Raw genomic sequence first — 25,908 nt, 5'->3', positions numbered from 1 at the left:
GCTCTGGAGCAGATCTTCATCAAGGATCTCTGTACTTTGCACCGTTCATCTTTGCCTCGATCCTGACTAGTCTCCCAGTCCTTGCCACTGAAAAACATCCCCACAGCATGAATCTGCCACCACCATGCTTCACCGTAGTGATGGTGCCAGGTTTCCTCCAGACGTGACGCTTGGCACCTCCCTGACCAAGGCCCTTCTCCACCGATTGCTCAGTGTGGCCAGCTCTAGGAAGAGTCTTGGTGGTTCCAAACTTCTTCCATTTAAGAATGATAGAGGCTACTCTGTTCTTGGGGACCTTCAATGCTGCAGAAATGTTGGGGTATCCTTCCCCAGATCTGTGCCTCGACACAATCCTGTCTCGGATCTCTACGGACAATTCCTTCGACCTCATGGCTTGGTTTTTGCTCTGACGTTCACTGTCAACTGTGGGACCTTATATAGACAGGTGTGTGCCTTTCCAAATCATGTCCAATCAATTGAATTTACCACAGGTGGACTCTAATCAAGTTGTAGAATAATTTCAAGGATGATCAATGGAAGCAGGATGCACCTGAGCTCTATTGTGAGTCTCATAGCAAAGGGTCAGAATACTTAAGTAAATAAGGTATTTCTGTATTTCTACATTTGCAAAAATGTCTAAAAACCTGTTTTCGCTTCGCCAGTATGGGGTATTGTGTGTGTGTAGATTGCTGAGGATTTTTTTTTATTTAATCAATTTTAGAATAAGGCTGTAACGTAACAAACTGTGGAAAAAGATCAGGGGGTCTGAATACTTTCCGAAGGCACTGCATTGTTACAAGGCCAGACACGTGGATGACATTATGATATTCAAATAGCATGAGCTTAAAGAGTCACGGACATAACACACATTCAACTCAATAAAAAATAACATCTCCTCCAGCTAACGTATACAAAAAGAAAACATACAATTATTCAGTACTGATCAAAAGGCCAGTCGGTTCACATATAAACAACGCACCATAAAACAATGTGCGCATTTCCTTTTTGTTGTACGGCAGTTTGCTGTTCACCGTTAGCTGTTAACTGATCCACATGCCTTTTACCTGGCACGAGTCATCATAGTGCTCCTGTAATGAAAATAGGAGACAGCCTCCACATTTTGCCAGTAGCTTATAATGGCATGATCCTGATAATGATCAGTAGTTCAACATGAACGTTTGAGTATTAGTATAAATGTTTTGGTTTAAAGAACTATGTAGTAAAAGTTTAAAACTCCCTTGGCGATGAGAAGAAGGAATGTTGATGCATTAATTATAGGCAGGTACATCAACAACAATTCATTCAAAACCTCAGTGTAAAAATACTTTGCATAACAAAACTTTTTTTCAATTCTCAAATCTTATCTTTTAAAATTTGAATGGACGACAAAACCCACAGAATGAAAGAAAAGCTAGACGTAATACACCTGTGAAGACGTCAAGTAAGAGTTTTTCTTTTGTATCACCCAATAAATTACCACAGGTCCACCAACGTGCGTCACACCATCTTGCACAAACACACATACACACACACACATAAACAAACAAAACATTCAAACACTCTCTCTATTAACCGTTGTTTGAACGTTCAGTTCCACTGTCCCCTCTGCTACATGCCCTCTCCCACATTCATTCCTCCAACTCTCTCTCTCTCTCTCTCTCTCACAAATACCCTCTCGTTGTCTCTCTGTGTGTCACCTGACGTGGCCTCAGCCTAGCAGGATGGGGGGGGGGGGGTGGTGGGGGTGACGGTTTGGTTGTCAGCAGGGTCAGTTTGCGGAGCGCACAGTCCTGCTGCTTCGTGGAAAGCGGTGGACTTTGATGTGTTTGGACAGGTGATCGCTGCGGGCAAACTTCTTCTCACAGACAGGACACTGGTAAGGCTTCACTCCAGAATGGGAGCGCCGGTGTCTGGAGAGTTCGTCTGACCTCGAGAACCTGAGAGACAGACAAACCCAGAGCACAAAAGACATGAGTCCTATATCAGTGCAACTGTTTGCCATAACACCCTGAGATAAAAAAAAGTCCCCTCTCTCTGTCTGACTACACCAGAACACAACACAGGATAAAGGATCTTTCCAACACTCTTCAAAAAAAGAGTTCTACCCATATTATAGCTCTACCCATATTTGGGTTTAACACATCTTCACAGAAAAGTCAAACAGATCTGTTTTTGGTCTTCACTCTAATCCCTGGGTAAAGGGTTTACTCATTACTTATGACAGACTCTGTGTGTGTGTGTGTGTGTGTGTGCGCGTGCGCACGTGGCTGTTTAATCTGGAACAGGGGATTGATTTCCTAACACATCGCGAGCATGCCCTTTTCCCAGGAAGGTGTTAATTCCCAATGGCAACATACTGATTAAAGAGATTTTAAGTAATTCCTAGACATTCATTCCATTGACATTGACCCGTAACCATGATGCAACTATGCTATTGAGATTAAATAAAAGGATCCCTGCAAGATATGTGGTAATATGGCTACATACACACATGGAATAGTAGGTGCTACACATACTGTATATAACATGGTAGTAAAATGGTTACGTATGACTAGGCCACATTAGCAACAGAGGATCGCCTGTATGGGCCTGTATGGGCAGAAGTAAGTTTAAAACAAATACTGTATGCCACTGTATGTAAACTAGATAAGTGGTTCTGGGCATGAAGACCGTGATGTACATTTTTCTTACTCTGACATTAGGAAACCTCATTGTAATACTATTATATTACTTATGTACTATACGTTTTGCGTCAGTATCCTCTATACCCCAAAGCTGATATTGTTCTATAACGCCTTCATGTTGAGATATGATTGAGACATCATTCAGTTGTCTCTGACCGAAACTCAGCCTCACCTTGTCCTCTAAGCTAATAAGCCTTACCTTTAGGACTGTAACTGAAAGGGCCACAAAGGGACCCAACAAACTATTATCTCTTCCTGGATGTTGATATGAAGTATTTCCCTGTAGGAAACTGTAAGGCTATTTTATATACAGTATAAGTCAATAGTTTGAACACACCGACTCATTCAAGGGTTTTTCTTTATTTTTACTATTTTCTACATTGTACAATAATAGTGAATCATGTAGTAACCAAAAAAAAGTGTCAAACAAATCAAAATATTTTTTTGATTTTAGATTCTTCAAAGTAGCCACCCTTTGCCTTGATGACAGCTTTGCACACTTCTGGCATTCGCTCAACCAGCTTCACCTGGAATGCTTGTCCAACAGTCTTGAAGGAGTTCCCACATATGCTGAGCACTTGTTGGCTGCTTCTCCTTCATTCTGCGGTCCATCTCAATTGGGTTGAGGTCAGGTGATTGTGGGGGCCAGGTCATCTGATGCAGCACTTCATCACTCTCCTTCTTGGTCAAATAGCCCTTACACAGCCTGGAGGTGTGTTGGGTCATAGTCCTGTTGAAAAACAAATGATAGTCCCACTAAGCTCAAACCAGATGGGATGGCGTATCGCTGCAAAATGCTGTGGTAGCCATGCTGGTTAAGTGTGCCTTGAATTCTAAATACATCACTGACAGTGTCACCAGCAAAGCACCCCCACACCATCACACCTCCTCCTCCATGCTTCACGGTGGGAAAACCACATGCGAAGATCATCTGTTCACCTACTCTGCGTCTCACAAAGACACGGCAGTTGGAACCAAAAATCTCAAATTTGGACTCATCAGACCAAAGGACAGATTTCCACCGGTCTAATGTCCATTGCTCATCTTTCTTGGCCCAAGCAAGTATTTTCTTCTTATTGGTGTCCTTTAGTAGTGGTTTCGTTGTAGCAATTCGACTATGAAGGCCTGATTCACCCAGTCTCCTCTGAACAGTTGATGTTGAGATGTGTCTGTTACTTGAACTCTGTGAAGCATTTATTTGGGCTGCAATTTCTGAGGCTGGTAACTCTAATGAACTCTGCAGCAGAGGTAACTCTGGGTCTTCCTTTCCTGTGGCGGTCCTCGTGAGAGCCAGTTTCATCATAGAGCTTGATGGTTTTTGCGACGGCACTTGAAGAAACGCTCAAAGTTCTTGAAATGTTCCGGATTGACTGACCGTCATGTCTTAAAGTAATGATGGACTGTCGTTTCTCTTTGCTTATTTGAGCTGTTCTTGACATAATATGGACTTGGTCTTTTACCAAATAGGGCTTTCTTCTGTATACCAACCCTACCTTGTCAAAACACAACTGATTGGCTCAAATGCATAAGAAGGAAAGAAATTCCACAAGGCACAGCTGTTAATTGAAATGCATTCCAGGTGACTACCACATGAAGCTGTTTGAGAGTACGCTAAGAGTGTGCAAAGCTGTCATCAAGGCAAAGGGTGGCTACTTTGTAGAATCTCCCATATAAAATATATTTTGGTTTGTTTAACACTTTTTTGGTTACTACATGATTCCATATGTGTTATTTTATAGGTTTGATGCCTTCACTATTATTCTACAATGTAGAAAGTAGTAAAAATAAAGAAAAACCCTGGAATGAGTAGGTGTGTCCAAACTGTTGACTGGTACTGTAACTGCTATATGAAACTATGTTATATAAGCAGTGGTTTGGAGGTGATGGAGGTTGGGCTTATGACAGTAAGGCTGCTTGTGGAGCTCCTGTGGGGCAGGGTGGGACACCCAGGCATGGGGGGGAGGGCAGCCATGACTCCCATCACCTCCACAGGTCAGTTAGGCTACACTCTGGCTCTGTTCGAGCTTGTCCCTGATCTCAGCCCTGTAGCATACAGTAATTACTGATAAGAGCTGGCAAAGGCCAAAAGGAGGGGACTTACTGTGGTGAATTACAAGAACTACCAGTAAATGTGTCCTAAACTCTTTCCTGTAAACATAATGTACAAACACATGAATGAACACAGATTCCAGTCCACAGTGAGGGACAGTCCAGCCACCCTTGTCATAGACTGTTCTCTCTGCTACCGCACGGACGGCAAGCGATATCGGAGCGCCAAGTCTAGCTCAAAGATGCTCCTAAATAACTTCTACCCCCAAGCCATAAGACTCCTGAACAGCTAATCAAATAGCTACTCAGACTATTTGCCCCTCCCAGCTGGAACGCTGCTGCTACTCTCTGTTATTATCAATACAAATTCACTTTAATAACCACATGTACAAATGACCTCAATTACCTCGACACCCTATAGCCCCGCTATTGTTATTTACTTCTGCTCTTTAATCATTTGTTATTCTTATCTCTTACTTTTTTTTAGGTATTTTCTTAAAACGGCATTGTTGGTTAAGGGCTTACTTGTAAGTAAGCATTTCACTGTAATATTCACCTGTTGTATTCGGCGCATGTGACAAATAAAATTTAATTTGATTTGTTACAGTGACTCATGTAAGTCTACAGGGAGGGACAGGGTTACTGTAACTCATGTAAGTCCACAGGGAGGGACAGGGTTACTGTAACTCATGTAAGTCCACAGGGAGGGACAGGGTTACTGTAACTCATGTAAGTCCACAGGGAGGGACAGGGTTACTGTAACTCATGTAAGTCCACAGGGAGGGACAGGGTTACTGTAACTCATGTAAGTCCACAGGGAGGGACAGGGTTACTGTAACTCATGTAAGTCCACAGGGAGGGACAGGTTTACTGTAACTCATGTAAGTCCACAGGGAGGGACAGGGTTACTGTAACTTAGTGCATGAGTATGAAGGCTCCTCAATTTTGCTAAACGATAACAACTTCAGCCAACTACATAAGAAGTTCCAATTGCACACAACTATCCATCTCTTGGGACCTTCATTAAGCTACAATTACAGAATCCCGCACAGAGCAACCACAAAGCACTTTTGTTCAAAATTTGAAGAATGGACACTAAGGAACAATATAATCATATCTTTAAAAAAAAAATTTTTTTTTACTGTAAGTTGAACCGGGTACAAAAACAAGACAAACCCTTTTTTCAGAACGTCATGGTGTTTTCACAATAAACGGTTTGGGTTCAAACATACTGCCCACTAGTAACCCCATACCAATGTTCCCCTGCAACTCTGTACCGACGTGAAAGTGTGAGTACAACAGCTTAAATGTGTTTGTGCCTATCTATGCTGGCCTGCATGCACGTACAGTATACATTGTGTGTGTGATAAAACACAAAAGGATCCACAGCTTTATAGTACATGTGTCATTTGGTTTTATGGACATGAAGAGAATCAGAGGAATGTCAAAAACACTTTCTTTCATTACAACACAAGCCACTCAAAATCGCAGATGGCTGGAGGTGCATATTTCCCAAGCTCACTTCCATTTCCTGACCAGGACGACGGAAGGAGGAGGGTTCCCTCAGACAGAGAGCAGCCTCTGAAGGCCACACTGTGCCCTGGGGGAGGTGGGTGGATACAACAGGACCAGGGCGGTCCTGTCCCAGGGCAGACTGCTGAGCACTGCCAATCTTATCAGACTGGAGAACCAGCTATTCTATGTTTAGCGTTTAGTTGTGCAACTGTGTCGGGTGAAGAAGTTAGATGAACTTGCTGCCCTTTGGTCTTAAATTCATGGTCCATACAATAGGCTGAACTTTGGTTGTTGAAGAATTAACTGGATGTTGGATTTCCTATTTGTGGGATTACATATCTGGCTGGTGAATGAATGATATGCAGGTTGACGTTTACTGTCATGAGTCTTGTCCTGAGTGATTTCCTCTTAGTTAGGCCAGCTGCAAAGTCCAAAATTGGCTATATTGTAAAAATTCATGAAAACAAAAATGTGTGTTTCGGTCTTAATTTAAGGTTAGGCATTAGGGTTAGCAGGGTGGTTACGGTTAGGGTTTGGTTTCAAATCCGATTTGATAACTTTGTGGCTGTGCCAGCTCGTGACCACTCTGCAGAGCTGCCTCCAGAACAAGATTCATGACCAAAAACACTAAACTGTGAATAATATGGGACAAATGCACGCCTTATGCTTGCTGAGTGAGTAGAAACAAAGAAACATGCTTAAAACTCCTTTGGCCACTTTTAGGTTATGGATTATAATGTAATTATTATGCCAGTCAAAGTGCTGCTTGCTACCAAAACTTTTAGATCTTGATTTCTGCAAGTGTGCAACAGTGTGCAGATAGCGAGCAAACAGAGAGACAGCTACTGTAGAGGGAACAAAGTCTGCCCGCACTTCAAAGGCCTTAATCTAATCTCAAACTCTGCAAGAGAAGAAAACACACCGATATGGAGACAACGAGAGAGCATGAGAAGAGAACAAATTATATATGGATTTTATATGAGGGAAACTAATCATTTTAGTTCTTCATCATATCCAATCAAAATGACGTAAATCTTAATGATATTTTCTCGGAAGGTTCAGCTCTGTGTTTTGCAAAACAGCTGCAGGGATTGACTTTGAATGGAATCATATAACTCCCTGGTAATCAGCCAGCAAAGGAAGTTGATAATCATGTTAACTTCTGTGAAGAATTGACTCATCTCAGATAATACAGCCACAGTCAGAGATGGTTGCATACTCTGTTGCTTCTGCAACTAAAACATGGACTGGTGTCCCTAAACTGTCATACCTGGATGGACCATCACAACTGACAGCTGAACGTCAACCCTGTTGCACTAACTGTCACTCCTGGACTTCACTTTGAACACACAGTGCATATAGTCACATGAATAACCCCACATTGAGTGTACCTATGAGCTCCACCTGTGAAGTCTGACTCGAACCCAACCTATAACGTGCTTGAACCCACTCACCTCCATCCACAGCCAGGCCAGGTGCAGGCGAAGGGCTTCTCCCCCGTGTGCCTCCTCAGGTGGGCCTTCAGGTGGCTGCTCTTAGTGTACATCTTGGCACATCCAGGGAAAGTGCACTTATGCATTTTTATAAGGTCCGCTACCGAGCTCTTCTGGAACTTCTGTCCTCCCACCAGGATCCCTGCAGCCTGGCAACCTGCAAGCCCACCCTCCCCGGGACCCAGGGGCTTGGCGGCTATGGGTACGGGTGCGATGCGCACAAATTTGGAAGATGTGCCATGGAGATTAGCTGGAGACATCAGCTGGGGCACCAGGGCAAAAGTCTGCCCCTGGATGTTGACCAGGAGCTGGGCGATTTTGATGTCTGAGGTGGGCTGGGTGGTCTGCTGTGATACTGGTGTTGGTATCGCACCTGGGATTGGCTCTTGCTTAATCTGGATTGGTTGAATCTGCAGGATGACAGGCGGCACACCGGACCCCTCTACTGATGCTGGTGTCCCAGCACTGTCTTCCTGTTTAATCCCACTACAAATGTTGGAGTCTGTTATCGGGGATGTTGGTGTGTGTTTGGTCTCTGTGGTGAGGTCAGTAGCAACGGCAACAGGTACTGTTTGGTCTGAGTGCGCTAGCCCAGACACTGACCCTGTCACCTGACTGTTTACATCCAACATCCCACCCTCGCAAGCCTCATTCTTCAACGCCACCACCTCCATATTCTCCTCCAGGAACTCCTCTATCTCCTCCAGGGTGGGCTGAAACAGCAGCCCTATGTGATCATCCAGGTCCGCTGGGAACTCAGGGAACTCAAAGCACTCCTCTTTGGTTGGCGGAGACAGGCGGTCCCTTTTTGACTCCCAGGCTAGACCCATGGGGAGGATGGGTGGTACTGAGGGGGATAGAGAGGGAGTGACTCCACGTCTCAGTGTGGCCTGGGAGAGCAGGAAGTCCAGGAGACCGTCCTGGCTCTCTCCGCTGCTGCTGCTGCTGCCGTAGCTGGAACCCAGCACCTGGGACTCAGGGCTGGAGCAGGAGCGAGCGCTGGACGAGTCACTCAGGTCGTCCTCGGAGAACGGGGAGGACAGCGCCTGGTAGACACCCGTGTCTGTCACCATGTCCGACGCGTGATGGTCTGCCGGAGAGTTGGCGTAATACATGAAGGTCTCCTCGCCTATCGGCAAGTGATCCACCATTCCTGACCTGAGCCAGTCACAGCCCTGCTAGCTCCCCTCTGGTTTATGCTAGTTATAAGTGTATGATTCAGTTTCTCCTCTTCTCCCTAGAAAAGAGGAATAGATGTTCATCATGTGTGCAAAATGGCATGGCAATGGAGAAAATTACAAGAAAGAGAGCGCATGTTATCCTCCGCTAACAACAATATCTCAAGAGTCATAAGGATAGTTATATAGCACTTCTATAACACTCCCTCTTGCACCAGAGCATGAGCAGGCCTGGGGGTTTAGAACAGTGTTTCCCAACTCCAGTCCTCCAGTCCCCCCAAACAGCACACATTTTTGTTGTAGCCTCAGACAAGCACACCTGATTCAACATGTCAGCTAATCATCAAGCCCTCAATGATCTGAATCTGGTGAGTTTGTGCAGGGCTAAAACGAGCATGTGTGTTGATGGGGGTACTTGAGGAGCTGTGATCAACTGGTTTAGACAGTAAATATTTGGTGGCCTGCCAGGAGTTAATGAGCTCTTCTTAAACCTCAGCTTGGGCATGGAGCAATGTCACTGAACTTTCTTTTTTCTTTTTTCCTTCGTTTTTTTGATTAGTTGTTTTGCACGTCAGGAGTGTCCTTATAGCCGTTCCCATTTAAAGAGTATGTTTCCACTTTCACATGTGGTCGTAAACCAAGGTCAAAAATAGATGACCACCCCAATTGTCAAAGCTTTTCTTCTAGATATACAGGTAACTGACAAAATAAAGGAAACAGCAACATAAAGTGTCTTAGCATTGGGCCACCACGAGCCAGAACGGCTTCAATGCACCTTGGCATGGTGGTGAAAAACTCTGTCTTGGCGCCGCTCCAGAATCTCCAATAAGTGTTTAATTGGGTTGAGATCTTGTGACTGAGACAGCCATGGCATATGGTTTACATAGTTTCAATGCTAAAAAAAACAACATTCAGTGACCACTCGTGCTCTGTGGATGGGGGAATAGCCATGGTAACCAAAATAATGGCCCAAATAATAGCCTTCCCAGCATTTTCATAGATGAACCCAAGCATGATGGGATATTAATTGAATAATTAAGTCAGAAACCACACTTGTGTGGAAGTGCCTGCTTTCAATATACTTTGTATCCCTCATTTACTCAAGTGTTTCCATTATTTTTGGCAGTTACCTGTGTATCATTGCAATACTAGCCCAGTGTAATAGTAGGCCTAGTCTAATTCCCATACCTTACTACAGGGCAGGCAACAGCTGCTGTCAACTTAACTTGTCGGCTTCAAATAATAGGCTTGCTTTATTTATACACATTTCAGTGCATTTTATCATCAAGTGATGGGCAACTTATTTTTCCACTATTCATTCAATAAGATTATTATATATGATAAGTGAGGATTTCCATGGTGCATTTCATCTTCCCGAGTAATATCCGCTTGGTATTTTCCTTGGGCAAATGTAAGAAAAAAATAGTCTGTAAAATCGAAGAGATTTTGTTGGCAATGATACTCTGCCATTGGCTTTAATCATTATTAAAACTTAACTGTATTACACTGTACTAAATGTGGGTGCTTGAAACTAGTTGAGCGCCCCCTTCCGTAGACCTAGAGCCTTCAGCGATTTGACCGATAATAACCTGCACATCATAAAAGCGTTGACAGCGTTGACTTGGCTACAACCAATACTTTGAATGGATCGGGCTGGGGTGCAATTAACTTCTGTCATACTAGTAGCCTATTTGAATAAACCAAAAGCATCATTTAAAAATACGTAGCAGATAAAATGGTGACAACTACGGCGTGGGCAATGTTAAAGAGATGTACATTGTAGGCCTAACCACATTGATAACATATGACGGTCTCCCTCATTCCCTTTCAGTGAGAAACCTTTTTCTAGTTGAATGCAATAACCCATGCATCTAAAATATAGCCTATCCAAAGTAGTGGCATTTTGATGCGCATATCCACGGTGAAAAATATGTCCTAACACTATACACTGCGCATTATGTCCACATACTCAGCATAAGCCTGTTCATTCGACGTAGCGGTTTCCCCCCCTACTGTGTGCGCCCCATAGGCAGAAAGCATGGAGCACCATGCGTCCTCTCGACGTAAACATGTTGTAATGTCCAGCGCAGCGATGGCCGAGGGAGCGCACCGGAGGACGCACGCACCAATGCGTTTTCTACCATCACTTCCCACGTTAAACACTATTTACGGCATCAATGATGCACTTACCTTTATGTATCGAGAGAATTTTTGTCCTTTCACCAAGTCTTGGTAAGAGATCACTTCTCCGGTGGCGAGATGACGTCAATAGTCAATAGGGTTGTGGATAACCCCTTGAGAGGAGCTTCTCATCGCAATGCCGAGCGGTAGAGCTGGAGCTACGATCTACTGGGGTAGTAGTACAGCGTTACATGATTGGTGCTGTGTAGCTTATAAGTAAAAGAAGGGGTTGGCAGTTGGTTTATGAAGGCTCGTCTGCTCTGCTCGTAGTATTGGTTGAAAACGCTTGGAGGCTGGGCTCCACATTTGTCGTCAATAAACTCTTTACAGACAGACTCTGACCACGTTGTCAGATAGTAAAGTGATAGTAAAGTCATACGGTATATATATTAAAAAAAACACGACAGCTATGATGGAAACAGGAAGTGTCGGTACAATAATATAAATGCCGACAGATAATTAGTTTGTTCGACAATGGTTTTTAAATACATATTTGCGCATAAAGGCGTTTCCACCGCCATTTCTCGCAAATCTTGATTTAATAACCATTGTATCAAAGTAAACTTGGAGTCATGCGATGATATGGTGTGTGTTTCTCCCACTACGACTCGTGAAACCCTGCAGTTTATTAGGCTACATATTAAATAAACGATGATGATGAACTTCACAAAGCGGTGAAAGTGCACGGTGATCTTGTTGCTCCTTTCCAATACATTATTCTGATGACATGATGATCGATGGTTGACTGACGTTTGACAAATAAAAATATTCTCGCTCTTATCCATAATCATTTCATCACGTAGACTAGCCTACCTGCACAGTCTACTGGTACTGTATCTGCGAGCCGTTGGCTATAGCGGACGTGCCAAGACCAGAGTAGGCGCATTTGTTATTTAGTGCAACAGTTTTTGTGAAAAAACTATTGGTTGATTTGTAAATGTATGGAAATATATTGAACTTTAGATTTTATTAGGTACATAAACACTTAAATGAAGTAAATGTTGTGTACACTAAGTCATCACGTACTCTATCAATAAATCACATTTATGTATAAAGCCCCTTTTTTATCAGCAGATGTCACAAAGTGCTTATACAGAAACCCAGTTTAAAACCCCAAACAGCAAGTAATGCAGATGTAGAAGCATGGTGGCTTGGAAAAACAATTTTTTTGGTAAGATGCCCAAATATAATTTTTGCATACATTTTCTCATGGTGGAGCTAAATTTGGGTGAAAAGTTGCATAAACTAAGTTGAGTAAACTAATATTCAGTTGAAACAACTAGATTTGTTTTTACATTGTACATTTTAAAGTGCCTGACTGCTCCTTGAGGTCAGTGCCACATCTATGGCGTAGTCCAAAGGTGTAATGAAAGAGTATAAGGCAGGCTATACTCCACAGTGGCCGGTCTATATTTCCCATACAGATTAGATCTCTCCTGATTAGTTAACCAGCTAATGGTATCTTCAGGGAGCACCAGATTACACATGGGTGATTACCAAATAACATGGGAGTAAAAGTCTCCCACTGGTCGTTCTTTCTCCCACTAAATAAATTGTTTTGGACTGGTTAAGGGACATGTTGTTTCAATAGCCTACTCACAGATCCCTGCACATTAGCTTAATGATTACATAAGAAATAATAACGTGTGATAACATAGCAATTGCGTGATGGACTTACATTTGAAATGGTAATCTTCTCTCTAGACAGGATTACTCTAATCTATTCTATATGTACGCCCTACATGTAAAGAAAGATCTACCATGTTGGTTGGACATAAATAGAATAATGGCATATTGTGTATAGAATAAAGGCAGACAGGACAATAGAGCTTAGTGCTGGATACTGGGGACATGTTTACTGTCCATAAATGCATTGTCCAGCGCAACGCCGGCCCTTAAATGGGGTTGGTGTGGTAATAGACAAGCCTGGTCCCCCATCACTGTACTGGCCAGGCCAGGCTGGGGTGTTGAGGTTTTTCTCCAAGCTTCTGGGTTAAGACAGGAGGAATTATTGTGGGAACTAGGGGGCAATTAGGGGAAGCGGGACACTTCACTTTACCGGCAGACAGATACTTCCGCCTAGACACAGAAAAGGATCTTTGCTGGATTGCTGTCAAGAGGTCTCACTCCCAACGAACAGTGTCAAATACAGTACTAAAACCTCTAGTTGAGAGCCCCTGAGAATAAAAAAAAAACACAACACAGCCCCTCCTGGCTCTCCTCTCTGCCCCCTATATCTAATGCACTTATTAGACAGCTTAGAGGGCTTTTGTTGCATTGGGCTGTCACATCCTCTTTAATGGATTAGGCCCTCGCCTTTTGCCTACTTCCACACATGTTGGCGGGGATATATAGTGTATATATACATACACAAACCTGTGTTCCCTGTTGCACCATTGGATTTGTGTAAATGTGTTATTGTAATTTAATGGATGAATGCATTTACTTCATGAATGGAAATTGAAATGTTGTTTGTACAGTCTAAAAGGCTTTTGATTATTACCAATACTAGGTGATTATTTTAGAGCACTTAGAGGACAATTGTGTACGATAGCAGAGTTATACCTAGACACACACACACACACACACACACACACACACACACACACACACACACACACACACACACACACACACACACACAAAAGAGAGAGAGCAAGAAAGAGAGAGTGAGATAGAGATACAGAGGCAGAGTGAGAGAGAGATACAGAGTGAGAGAGAGACAGAGAAAGAGAGAGAGAGAGACAGAGAAAGGGAGACAGAGCGTGTGAGAGAGGGAGAGACCTGACCTATATCCTCTGGAGGCCATGACTGAACTGGAGCTCCAACCCCAAAGCCCCCCACTTTGGAGGATTGTTTGCTCTTTCTCTCCTTTCATTGGTATAACCCATACAAATAGGAAAAGGTCATCACTTTCTCAACGGCATGATCCCAATGTTGTGGTCAACAAATCTTAACAAATAAAAACCGTTGTTTCCCCTCAGTTCATAATTCAGGAAAATAACACGATTGGGGGGCAATGTTTGTGATTTTGATTTCAAGGATGAAGGAGCAAAACACAGCTCCAGAAACTGGAGCGAACAGAACCATGAGTTAACAAGCTAACTGCTATGTTGGACTGCAAGAGAAAATCAACGGTTGTGACTTTTCTTGGGCAAACTGAATTCCTTCACAAAACACATTATGTAGTTTATGAAAGTTAAATCAGGAAGGCTGGTTTGAATGCTCGTTTAACTTAATCCAGTAAGCATAATATAATTCAATTTGTAAGTCGCTCTGGATAAGAGCGTCTGCTAAATGACTTAAATGTAAATGTAAATGTAATATATTTTCCTATTCTACGGGCATAGTGGGAATGAATACTAACGTATCATCCTCTGCATAGCATCTTGTTTCTTCTCCTCGTTCCTATTAGCCAAATGCGGAATGTCATTTACCATATAGCCTATAAACACGGCACAATAATGCACATTCCTCATGCTTGCTATTCAACCTATGGCCTCATTGTCGCAATTATCACCTTCCTCTCTCTCAACCAATGGGAGTCAATCTTGGGATGTATTTATGTCAACTTACCCATGTTCTCTCACTTTGGAAAACCATCCATCTCCCCACCACCAGCTATAATATTTTTATTTAACCTTCATTTAACTAGGCAAGTCAGTTAAGAACAAATTCTTATTTATAATGACGGCCTAACCCGGCCAAACCCTAACTCAGACGACGCTGGGCCAATTGTGCGCCGCCCTATGGGACTCCCAATCATGGCCGGTTGTGATACAGCCTGGAATCGAACCAGGGTCTGTAGTTATGCCTAGGTTACAGTACATAAACAAATACATTAATAAAATGTACTACATATAACATTCAGATACCATTTGCAACAGCAACAGCTGGATAGAATAAGAATGTCAATGCGTATAGGCTCGAGGCATAGGAATTCAGCATTAGAGAATTCAGAACTAGAATTGCCATTTGAAATGAGGAAGGCAACCCACAATTCGATTTTGTGGGTGACCGCAACACAAAACTGGGGGGAAATATTTCACACCGGGGATGGCTTGAGTGAATATTCAAATACATTATCATAGGAAAAATAGAAAGTATAAAACCATACTGCCAACCATTATTTATTGAACTATAGCCTAACGTTCGACATGGTGTCACTGCCTTCAGCCCCAATTCTCATTCAACAGGTATCCAATCCAATATCCAACCTATTCATTGTAGACTACCTATTCATTGTACACTACCCGACATGCTCATTGCTGTCTATCGGTTGCTGTCGGGTTAGCTCACGTAGCCCTACATCTTGATCAATTGTGACAATCCTGCTATGTCACGGTGATTGCCAAATCCGTAATAAAAAATGTGTCATAATCAACAGATAAGCCATTTTCTAAATAGTTATTTTTTTCAAAAAGCTAATATTCTTTATGGGAGAATAGCTACAACAATAACTTCACAAGGTAAGGTTTGCAATAAATTATTAGCATTTGGTTTACCTGGCAAGTTCAAGGACTGGATATACCAACATGGTGAACTCCCACTGATTATTTCTTTACCAAACTCTATTCCTCAGTGCTCATTTGTGTACTGAACCATAGGCGTGGCAGCAGACTCTGAAGGTCCATGAGAAGTGCATCTACCGTCCTGGGAGGATACAAGCCAAACAGGCTAACCTGAGGCAGAAGCTGAGGCAGTGGCAGGATGAGGTGTACCCCACCTCCAGCAGAAAGGCTGTGTTCGCCCTTAAAAATGATCCAACATGGAGGAAAGATTCAATCCAGGGTGAGTGGCCATCAGACCTTCCATGACCACTATGAGCGGCAGGTAGCCTAGCGGTTAAGAGTGTTGGGGCAGTAACCGAACGGTCGCTGGATCAAATCCCTGAGCCAACTAGGTACAAATTCTGCTGATGTGCCCTTAGCCCTAATTGCTCTTTTAAGGCACTCTGGATAAGAGCGCCTGCTAAATGATGCAAAGGATGCTTCTTCTTACTGTAGCCTCAGAGAGGTGAATCCTAACTTCACATTTTCACTGATTGTCCCATGGACATTAATGCTTGACAAAGTGAAAATTCCACTTGGAAGTGGAAGGTAGGATTTGCCCCAGAGACATTGAGGATAAGTTAATAACTTTACAGGTTATTGAATATGACAAGTGACGAATAATGAAATTATGTCTGCTCTGTTGTTTTCCAAGACCAGCAGTACAGTACTTAACCACTGTTGTTTTCCAAGACCAGCAGTACAGTACTTAGCCTCTGTTGTTTTCCAAGACCAGCAGTACAGTACTTAGCCACTGTTGTTTTCCAAGACCAGCAGTACAGTACTTAGCCACTGCTGTTTTCCAAGACCAGCAGTACAGTACTTAGCCACTGCTCTTTTCCAAGACCAGCAGTACAGTACTTAGCCACTGTTGTTTTCCAAGACCAGCAGTACAGTACTTAGCCACTGTTGTTTTCCAAGACCAGCAGTACAGTACTTAGCCACTGTTGTTTTCCAAGACCAGCAGTACAGTACTTAGCCACTGCTGTTTTCCAAGACCAGCAGTACAGTACTTAGCCACTGTTGTTTTCCAAGACCAGCAGTACAGTACTTAGCCACTGCTGTTTTCCAAGACAAGAGTATGTGTACATTAGTGGATTTGCTTATTTTAGCCACACCCGTTGCTGACAGTTGTATAAAATCAAGCGCACAGACATGCAATCACCATAGACAAACATTGTCAGTAGAATGGCCTTACTGAAGAGCTCAGTGACCTTCAACTTGGCACCGTCATAGGATTCCATCTCACGTAACGAGTAAAGATTGTCTGTCCTCGGTTGCAACACTCACTACCGAGTTCCAAACTGCTTCTGGACGCAACGTCAGCACAATAACTGTTCGTCGAAAGTGTCATGAAATGAGTTTCCATGGCCGAGCAGCCGCACACAAGCCTAAAAACACCATTCTCAATGCCAAGTGTCAGCTGGAGTGGTGTAAAGCTCGCCACCATTGGATTCTGTAGCAGTGGAAACGCATTCCCTGGAGTGATGAATCACGCTTTATCATCTGGCAGTCCGACGGACAAATCTGGGTTTTGCTGATGCCAGGAGAACGCAACCTGCCTGAATGCATAGTGCCAACTGTAAAGTTTGGTGGAGGAGGAATAATGGTCTGGGGCTGTTTTTTATACTTCTAGCTAGGCCCCTTAGTTCCAGTGAAGGGAAATCTTAATGCTACAGCATACAATTACATTCTAGACGGTTCTGTGCTTCCAACTTTGTGGCAACATTTGGGGAAGGCCCTTTCCTGTTTCTGCATGACAATGCCCCTGTGCACAAAGCGAGGTCCATACAGAAATGGTTTGTTGAGATCGGTGTGAAAGACCTTGACTGGCCTGCATAAAGCTCTGACCTCAAGCCCATCAAACACCTTTGGGATAAATTGGAACGCAGACTGCGAGCCAGGCCTAATCGCCCAACATCAGTGCCCGACCTCACTAATGTTCTTGTGGCTGAATGGAAGCAAGTGCCTGCAGCAATGTTCCAGCATATAGTGAAAAGCCTTCCAAGAAGAATGGAGGCTGTTATATCAGAAAAGGGGGGACCAACTCCATATTAATGTCCATTATTTTGAAATTAGATGTTTGACAAGCAGGTGTCCACATACACTACATGACCAAAAGTAAGCACTTACAGTTGACTGTGGCAGCTCTAGCAGGGCAGAAATTTGATGAACTGACTTGTTGGAAAGGTGGCAACGTGACGGTGCCACGTTGAAAGTCCCTATGCTCTTCAGTAAGGCTATTCTACTGCCAATGTTTGTCTATGAGTCGTGGCTGAACGATGACATTAAGAACATACAGCTGGCGGGTTATACACTCTATCGGCAGGACAGAACAGCAGCCTTTGGTAAGACACGGGGTGGCGGCCTGTGCATTTATGTAAACAACAGCGGGTGCACGATATCTAAGGAAGTCTCAAGGTTTTGCTCGCCTGAGTATCTCATGATAAGCTGTAAACCACACTATCTACCAAGAGAGTATTCATCTGTATTTTTCATAGCTGTCTACATACCACCACAGACTGATGCTGGCACTAAATCCCCACTCAATGAGCTGTATATTGCCATAAGCAAACAGGAAAACGCTCATCCATAGCGGCGCTCCTAATGGCTGGGGACTTTAATGCAGGGAAAAGTTTTACCTAATTTCTATCAGCATGTTAAATGTGCAACCAGAGGGAAAAAAATTCTAGACCACCTTTACTCCACCTTCACGCTCACCCTCCTTTTGGCAAATCTGACCATAATTATATCCTCCTGATTCCTGCTTACAAGCAAAAATTAAAGCAGGAAGCACCAGTGACTCGGTCTTTAACAAAGTGGTCAGATGAAGCAGATGCTAACTACAGGACTGTTTTGCTAGCACAGACTGGAATATGTTCCGGGATTTTTCCGATGGCATTGAGGAGTACACCACATCAGTCACTGGCTTTATCAATAAGTGCATCATGGACATCGTCCCCACAGTGACTCTACGTACATAGCCCAACCAAAAGCCATGGATTACAGGCAACATTCGCACTGAGCTAAAGGGTAGAGCTGCCGCTTTCAAGGAGCGGGACTCTAACCCGGAAGCTTATAAGAAATCCCGCTATGCCCTCCGACAAACTATCAAACAGGCAAAGCATCAATACAGGACTAAGATCGAATCGTACTACACCGGCTCCAATGCTCGTCAGATGTGACAAGGCCTGCAAGCTATTACAGACTACAAAGGGAAGCACAGCCAAGAGCTGCCCAGTGACACAAGCCTACCAGATGAGCTAAATAACTTCTATGCTCACTTCGAGGCAAGTAACACTGAAACATGCATGAGAGCATCCGCTGTTCCGGACGACTGTGTGATCACGCTCTCCGCAGCTGTGAGTAAGACCTTCAAACAGGTTAACATTCACAAGGCCGCAGGGACAGATGGATTACCAGGACGTGTACTCCGAGCGTGCGCTGACCAAGTGGGAAGTGTCTTCACTGATATTTTCAAACTCTCCCTGTCTGAGTCTGTAATACCAACATGTTTCAAGCAGACCACCATAGTCCCTGTGCCCAAGAACACTAAGGTAACCTGCCTAAATGGCTACCGAGCCGTAGCACTCACGTCTGTAGCCATGAAGTGCTTTGAAAGGCTGGTCATGGCTCACATCAACACCATTATCCCAGAAACCCTAGACCCACTCCAATTTGCATACTGCACCAACAGATTCATAGATGATGCAATCTCTATTGCACTTCACACTGCCCTTTCACACCTGGACACAAGGAACACCTATGTGAGAATGCCATTCATTGACCACAGCTCAGCGTTCAACACCATAGTGCCCTCAAAGCTCATCACTAAACTAAGGACCCTGGGAGTAAACACCTCCCTCTGTTACTTGGATCCTGGACTTCCTGACGGCCGCACCCAGGTGGTAAGAGTAGGTAACAACACATCTGCCACGCTGATCCTCAACACGGGGGCCCCTCAGGGGTGCGTGCTCAGTGCCCTACTGTACTCCCTGTTCACTCATGACTGCACGGCCAGGCACAACTCCAACACCATCATTAAGTTTGCAGATGACACACCAGTGGTAGGCCTGATCACCAACAACGATGAGGCAGCCTGTAGGGAGGAGTTCGGAGACCTGACCATGTGGTGCAAGGACAACAACCTCTCCATCAACGTGATCAAGACAAAGGAGATGATTGTGGACTACAGGAAAAGGTGGACCGAGCACACCCCCATTCTCATCAACGGGGATGTAGTAGAGCAGGTTGAGATCTTCAAGTTCCTTGGCGTCCACATCACCAACAAACTGCTGCTGGTCCAAACACACCAAGACAATCGTGAAGAGGGCACGACAAAACCTATTCCCCCCCAGGGGACTGAAAAGATTTGGCATGGGTCCTCAGATCCTCAAAGGTATTACAGCTGCATCATCGAGAGCATCCTGATGGGTTGCATCACTGCCTGGTATGTCAACTACTCGGACTCCGACAGCAAGGCAATACAGAGGGTAGTGCGTACGGCCCAGTACATCACCGAGGCCAAGCTTCCTGCCATCCAGGACCTCTATACCAGATGGTGTCAGAGGAAGGCCCTAAAAATGGTCAAAGACTCCAACCACCCTAGTCATAGACTGTTCTCTCTGCTACCGCACGGCAAGCGGTACCGGGGTGCCAAGTCTAGGTCCAAGAGGCTCCTAAATAACTTCTACTCCCAAACTATAAGACTCCTGAACAGCTAATTAAATGGCTACCCAGACTATTTGCGTTGCACTAACAGAAGTTAACATAGCATTATTGTTTTCACCACTGGAATATATATTTTCTTAACCCCTTTTTCATGATATCCAATTGGTAGTTACAGACTTGTCCCATCGCTGCAACTCCCGTACTGACTCCGGAGAGGAGAAGGTCAAGAGCCATGCGTCCTCCGAAACACGACCCTAGCAAGCCGCACTGCTTCTTAACACACTGCTCTCTTAACCTGGAAGCCAGCCGCACCAATGTGTTGAGGTCAGTGTGCATGCGCCCGGCCCACCACAAGGAGTTGCTAGAGCACGATGGGACAAGGTGTCAGTTCTCTCTACGAGTGGTGGGTGTGGAAGTCAGGCGCAGGAGAGGAGTAAATACGTAGAAAAGCGTATTTAATAAAGTTCATCCAAAAACATACAGGTACCGAACAAAACAAGTCCTTAAATCCACTAGGACAAAATACTAGTGAAAACACCTGAATGAAATAAAATGAACAAACTAACGTCACCCAAAATAACAGACAGAGAAACGCCAACAAACCCGCACGAAACAGAGTGGGTAGGGCGAGAATAAATACCCAAACTAAAACACTATAGAACCCGGGTCTATAGTGACACCAGGTCTGTAGTGCCTTAGACCGCTGCGCCACTCGGGAGGCCCCGGAATACATATTTTCTAACCCTTCAATCCATAAGGCTTCTAAGCTTTAGAGTTAATAAAAACAACAAAAGCTGTTTTATACGCAAAGCAGTTTGGGGATGAGGTAAGTGGAAAAACAGAAAGGTGCGATTGTTGTTATTGGTAACGCAGCACATGGCTTGGTTCAGCTTCGTGTGCGTCTCCTTTTTGCTTGAAGGCTCCATTTATATTTGCCCAAAGTTTCCCTGAGCTAAGCTTGTCTGAACTATTACCCAAGCTCTGACAAAAGCCGGTTTGTTTGAGTCTCTGTAAAAACGCACATTTTCGCCAGATGTTCCCCTTATGTCTTTCCACAGCCTCATAAAAATCTTTTTTAAAAAGGGCATAATTACATCAGGATATGCTTGTTGTTCTCCAGTCCTAACCGTTTCAAAGAAAGTAAATAGGTAAATGAATATGAAAACCCCTTGAGGCAGTAGCTTACTTAAAATACATCAATCCCCAGGTCTCGAGCTGCGTGTCTAATAGGACCCCTGGCGTCACATTTCACCCTCGTAAGTCCCAGAGCCGCATTCACTTCCATTTCCTGAGATTACTCATTCTCCAGACCCTACAAACCGAGAAATACTTCCTTTGCTCAGGAGTCTGTTTGCCTCAAGGGAGAGACAGAGCTCTTTAACTGATTACATTTATTAGAATAACACAGCATGAAGAACACTTGCAGTTCCTCAGTGCAATTGCAGCTATCTCTTTAATGTTACCTTTCCTCGTTGTATCTTCCCATTGCTATACAACACAACAATTAACACTCTCGGTCTCCATTCTTATTTTGACCTGTTGGTTTCTGTCGGTTTCTGTTTTCAACGCCAAGTCTCTCCTCTCTTTCCTTCCTGTGGTCACTGACCTCTACTCATGGTGTATTCCCCAGTTCTCCCTGGCCGTGAAGAGGGAGGTGATTCAGAAGCTGTCCAAGATGGCCACCAAGGAGGAGAAGAGGCTGCATCAGACAGAGACATAGTGCCAATAATGATTGAACTACCTGTATTCAAATGACCTGTGTATAAAAATATGTTGTTGTGTTCTGTATTCTTCTTCTTAATCTTCCAAGAACACCTGAGAGAACATACTGTGAAGAATGCATGAATGCAAAGCACTTAAAATCTGTCAAATTCAAAACTTACTTTGTTTGTATCCAGGGAGCAGGAGACCGAGCAGCTGACCCAACAGATTGACATCATTACCCATGCTATCCAGAGAGAGAAGGACAGGGCTGGGAAACGTGAACTGTTCACAGACAGACAGCACACACAACTGCTTGCATTCATACAGTATGTACACACACATACAGTACACAAAGTGAACACTACAGGGACAAAGTCATCATACAGTCCAATGAGGTACAGTGGGAGTGTGAGGCAGTGTTGAAATTGAACTCACTCAGCCTCACATGGCTCTTGTACTGACGGACACCCATTAACCCTATGTGCAGGATGGCATATTGGAGGCCCTGGGCAGGAAGGTGGTGGAGGGATACAGGAGCTGTAACAGGAAGAGTGAGGCCAACCTGACCACGCTGCAGATAATGACCGACATCGAGGCCCGCTGGAGAACGTGGAGCTGGTTCCCAGGGGCCGCTAGCTGATGGCCAAGAGGGTCAAGAAGAAGGAGAAGAAACTCAGGTGGGTCAACAGTACATTCAGTCAGTGGTCCTCTGTAGCTTAGATGATAAAGCATGGTGTTTGCAATGCCAAAACAGTAGTTTAGATTCCCGGGACCACCCATACGTAAAATGTATGCACGCATGACTGTAACTCACTTTGGATGAAAGCGTCTGTTAAATGGCATAAATTATTGTTTAGCTAAAATATCAGGGTACATTTGCATGTGTGTACTACAGTAATTGACCCACTATGCTGTAACTGTATAATCGACAGTGGTTGGCATACAGTACTATAGTTTTTCTAATTAAGTCGTCAGAGTGGAGTTAGCTATAGGACTATGGCTGGTACGGCTCTCCATGTGTTTGTATTTGCAGGCTAAGGAGAGAGCTCAGGCTGACATCAAGAGACCTGTAAGTGAAACACAAAACAATACATACACAATCCCAGGGTATTGTGTAAAACCACCATGACCCCCCCGGTGAAAGTTGCGCACCTGCACAATACACTCACAGACAATACACAAAATGTTGGTCACACAGCTTACAAAGCGTCATACATGACAAGCCTTACCGGATATAGGTGTATACAGTACCAGTCAAAAGTTTGGACACACCTCATTCCAGGGTTTTTCTTTATTTTTACTATTTTCTAGTATAGTGAAGACATAGTGAAGACATCAAAACTATGAAACAACACATATGGAATCATGTAGTAACCAAAAAAGTGTTAAACAAATCAAATTATATTTTAGATTCTTCAAAGTAGCCACCCTTTGCCTTGATGACAGCTTTGCACACTATCTATTATCTATGTATCTATTCACAAGCTCTACTTCTTCACGTAGACCCACCATCCCCTCCTTCTACATCGTGGACCTTGATGGATCTTCAGGACCTGATGTTCAGACATTTTCAAAATGTGTTCTGTATGTTAAAACAAATGTGTTATGTATGTGCATAGTCTACTTTATTGTTGAGAGTTGATACTTTGCCTGTGCATTTTCACTCCCACAAGATGGCACCAAGATCCCTAGATCAAGAGTATGTAGAAGCTAAGGAAGACACCATGAACGGTCCTGTAAACCGAAAGTACAGGTCTTTAGAAATACTGAACACAAATAAACCCACACACTCTGGGACTTTGTTTGAAGTGCTTTAATGTAACCTGATGCGTTCACATAAAGCTGAGTTAGGCTGGGATTCAAGTCAATCGAGGGTGATAGGCATCGCAGACCTTAAAGGCAATTCTCCATTGAGCCGACGTATGCAGCGTTTACTGTGAATGGGATCTTTGTGAATGCAGGAACATTGCCTTTTAAAACCACAATGCCTATAACCCGCGATCGGATTGAATCACGGCTTTATGGTAGGTGAAGCCAAAAACCACTAGAATGGGTTTCAAGACATTGGCTGACAGTGTGAATCTCAACTCAAGAACCAAACCGTCAATTCATAGACATAATATGTGGGGAAAAAAGATTCCTTTTATAAGCATTCATTTTGCATTTTGCATTACTAAGGGCTCTCTCCTCATTTAAAATCACCCGACAGTTAACACTCACTGCACAATCTCTACAAATACGTTTGGAGTTTTCTCCCTCCTTCTGTAGCCTATAAACATGTAATAACTGCTAAAATACAATCAAAATGATGAATATCCAATATGTCAAACTAAAGTTATTCAAATTAGTTGGCTGTCCTTGGTTGAAATACTGTACATTGGATAATAACAGAACCGGACATTGACAAATGCATAATCTATTTGACAGGAACAATAACTGATTACTATATGTATCGTTTGCAATCATGACACATCAAAATAAGAGGACAACCTCATAGAAAAAGTAAACCTCCAAATTCTAGCATATTACTGTAACAAGCTCTTCAGTTGATGTTCATATTACAATGTTGCATTATACATCTTCATTGAGATACCATTTACATGAATTTATCTATTCACATATGTTGTTCTAAACACTAACTAAATCCCATGGTACAAAACATTTAGCATTCTCGGTTTGGGGGGAAATATGTTGCTGAAAAGGAAAATGTTAAGTAACACAAGTTAAATGCATATTACGCTGATGGAGATATATAGTTTTCGACATAGCTTTAGTGGACGGCGACGAATCATAATCAACGAAACATTATAACCAAACACCAAAAAACAAGGATTTTATAATATAAGTCCCAGCATGCTAACTCTTGTCACTGTACAAGACAAGGTCTAACCAAATGGGGCCTACAGAGACGCACAACTAACTGTGGCACACAAATCCATCCCTAGCCACACGGACAGACATTGCTTTGCAAAGTGAGGGATTGTAAAGGCCACACACCAGTCCCCATCTTAACCAGTATAGTTTGGGCCAGAGTCAACCTCACCTCACAGTACAGCAGAAATATCAACTGAACACATATCTACCAGGGAAGCATGTTGATCTGTAATATCCTTATACTGTGACTGCACTCTCTGCGGGTGTTTCAGGGGGAGTTGGAATATGCAAAAAGATACCTTTCCTATTCACAAGTACACAATAGGACAAGTATAAGCGCCTAACAAATGAATATGATTAGGCTCTCTCAGAAGTGCCTAAAACTATCAGTGACCACTAGGTGGTACCTCTGAGCCACTCTACAAATGAGTCAGTTGAATTAAATATTGAATTATTGCTGCGTCTTAGTGATTCATTCGGTTTCCATTCCATCTGATACTGTGCAAATACAATTAATAGTAGGATCTACAGTGTTAACTCAAAATTGGCAACGTCAAATGCTGTGGTCAACACATACTGGTGTAAAAAGTGCTTTGCCGTATTCATTTTAATGAACATTTTGAGAGCTGTCATTTGGCATATGGGGATTCCAGTATCCTGCAATGTTTTTCATGCCACTTTTTAATGTCACAACCAGGGGAGTATTGACATTGTAATGCTGTGATGTCAGCTCTGATAGAACGTGAGTCAGAATCAAAACCATAGAAATTGAATCAGAACCATAGAAATAGAATAGGATTCTATTCCTATGATCAGAACTAAGCCTGGAGCTTCAGGTAGCAACAGGGTTCTAATTCCTAGTTCTAGCCTGAGTTCTCCACTGAATTATAATAACACAATTAGCAACAAATCCAATAAATCTCATCTCCCTCTCTCTTTCTCCTTTCTTTTCTGACAACCACACAAAAAAAACACAGGACCCCTACTGTCCCACTCCTCAACCTCCCTC

The 25,908-nt window shown here is 43.4% G+C and overlaps 1 protein-coding gene across 3 annotated transcripts; it reads right to left on the bottom strand.

The window, feature by feature from the left end:
* Positions 1-715: 715 nt before the first annotated feature.
* On the bottom strand, positions 716-22,315 carry LOC115169012 (Krueppel-like factor 15). 3 transcript variants are annotated; one of them, XM_029724617.1, is made up of 4 exons: positions 22,205-22,315; positions 21,928-22,020; positions 7,703-8,978; positions 1,769-1,937 (listed from the first exon to the last, which is right to left on the bottom strand). In XM_029724617.1, exons 3-4 carry the CDS (start codon positions 8,890-8,892, stop codon positions 1,769-1,771), a joined length of 1,359 nt encoding a protein of 452 aa, XP_029580477.1. In that variant the 5' UTR covers positions 8,893-8,978; positions 21,928-22,020; positions 22,205-22,315. The 3 variants fall into 3 exon arrangements, with proteins under 3 accessions (XP_029580476.1, XP_029580477.1, XP_029580478.1); XM_029724618.1 differs by having other exon boundaries at positions 21,928-21,987; XM_029724616.1 differs by lacking the exons at positions 21,928-22,020; positions 22,205-22,315 and adding an exon at positions 11,110-11,341 and having other exon boundaries at positions 716-1,937.
* Positions 22,316-25,908: the final 3,593 nt, after the last annotated feature.

The sequence above is a fragment of the Salmo trutta genome, chromosome 30, assembly GCF_901001165.1.
Source record: "Salmo trutta chromosome 30, fSalTru1.1, whole genome shotgun sequence".
Classification (NCBI taxonomy): domain Eukaryota; kingdom Metazoa; phylum Chordata; class Actinopteri; order Salmoniformes; family Salmonidae; genus Salmo; species Salmo trutta.
Note: the sequence above shows the minus strand (reverse complement) of the source record. Positions and strands in the feature narration are given on the sequence as shown.

Bases quoted from the DNA above. Each gene is read 5' to 3' on its own strand.
- LOC115169012 (XM_029724617.1), bottom strand. From the start codon at position 8,892: ATGGTGGATCACTTGCCGATAGGCGAGGAGACCTTCATGTATTACGCC. The intron at 1,938-7,702 runs GTGAGTGGGTTC...TCTGTCTCTCAG, and splicing joins TGGCCTGGCTGTGGATGGAG to GTTCTCGAGGTCAGACGAAC.